Source organism: Eimeria tenella, genomic scaffold, assembly GCF_000499545.2.
Source record: "Eimeria tenella Houghton genomic scaffold, Eth_scaff4421, whole genome shotgun sequence".
In the NCBI taxonomy this organism is placed as follows: Eukaryota; Apicomplexa; class Conoidasida; order Eucoccidiorida; family Eimeriidae; genus Eimeria; species Eimeria tenella.
Genome location: NW_013545347.1, coordinates 1 through 1053, shown reverse-complemented (window position 1 = coordinate 1053; position 1053 = coordinate 1). Strand labels below are relative to the sequence as shown.

General features: G+C 56.3%; 1 protein-coding gene across 1 annotated transcript; it reads left to right on the top strand.

The window, feature by feature from the left end:
- Positions 1–363: 363 nt before the first annotated feature.
- On the top strand, positions 364–1041 carry ETH_00040550 (uncharacterized protein; the record flags this gene model as incomplete). The annotated part of the gene is made up of 3 exons (XM_013380081.1): positions 364–449; positions 645–746; positions 979–1041. Coding segments are annotated over 3 exons (251 nt in total), but the record flags the coding sequence as incomplete, so codon positions are not given.
- Positions 1042–1053: the final 12 nt, after the last annotated feature.

Sequence of the window (1053 nt, the reverse complement as noted above, 5' to 3'; positions counted from 1 at the left end):
TGCTGCTGCTGCTGCAGCAAGGCTCGTGACGAAGGCTGGTGCTGCTGCTGCAGCGGCAGCAGAAGCCACAGCAGCGCAGCCGCAGCAGCGAACAGCCCAGCAGCAGCAGCAGCAGCAGCAGGGATGGCAGGAGGTATTCGTGTGCGGCCTCCTGGCGTCCGCCAGCGCCCTGGCAAGTCCCAAATCCTAAACCCTAAACCCTAAACCCTAGCTCTGAAAGGCCATAGCCGCCGACGGCTTTTCCAAAACCCTAAACCCTCATGCCGCTCGTTGAGGCCATTTTCAACCTCACGCAAAGTTCGGAGCTGCGAAAAGGGTTTAGGGTTTAGGGTTTAGGCTTTAGGGTTTAGGGTTTGGGTTCAGGCTTCTTTAGGATTTGGCCGCATATAGAGTTCCAGCGAATGAACTATCCGACGTGGCCGCCCCCCAGTGCCTCGCCCCTGCATCCTGTCCGTGAGGGTTTAGGGTTTAGGGTTTAGGGTTTAGGGTTTAGGGTTTTGGGTTGGGGTTTAGAGCACAGGATTTGGTACAGGTTATCTGCATTGAGTTCGAACCTTGCGTCTGTTTCCAACTGCTGTAGGTGCGAGGATTTAGAATCTAGGGTTTAGGGTTTAGGGTTTAGGGTTTAGGGTTTTCGTTTGCAGCTGGAGCCCTGGGGTCGGCAAGTGTTTGTCTTTCGGCCTTTCGCCGGCGATTTGGCAGCAGAGCCTTCAGGGCCTTATCCCCGTGTGCCTCCCTTGCGTGGAGTGAGGGTTTAGGGTTTAGGGTTTGGGGTTTAGGGTTTAGGGTTTGGGGCTTAGGGTTTGGGGTTTAGGGTTTAGGGTTTGGGGGGAGGCAGCTTCGCAGGCTCGAGGCCTGGGCGAAACTGCCTAGGGTTTAGGGCTGAGGGTTCGGGATTCGGAGGGTTTGTTTGCGACTTGGGGTTTGCAGAATTAGGGTTTAGGGTTCAGGGTTTAGGGTTTAGGGTTTTACATGCAGCCCGCGCCCCCCACTGACCGGCTGTCGCCTCGGCTGTCGCGTTTGGCAGCAGCAGCAGCAGAAGCAGCAGAAGCT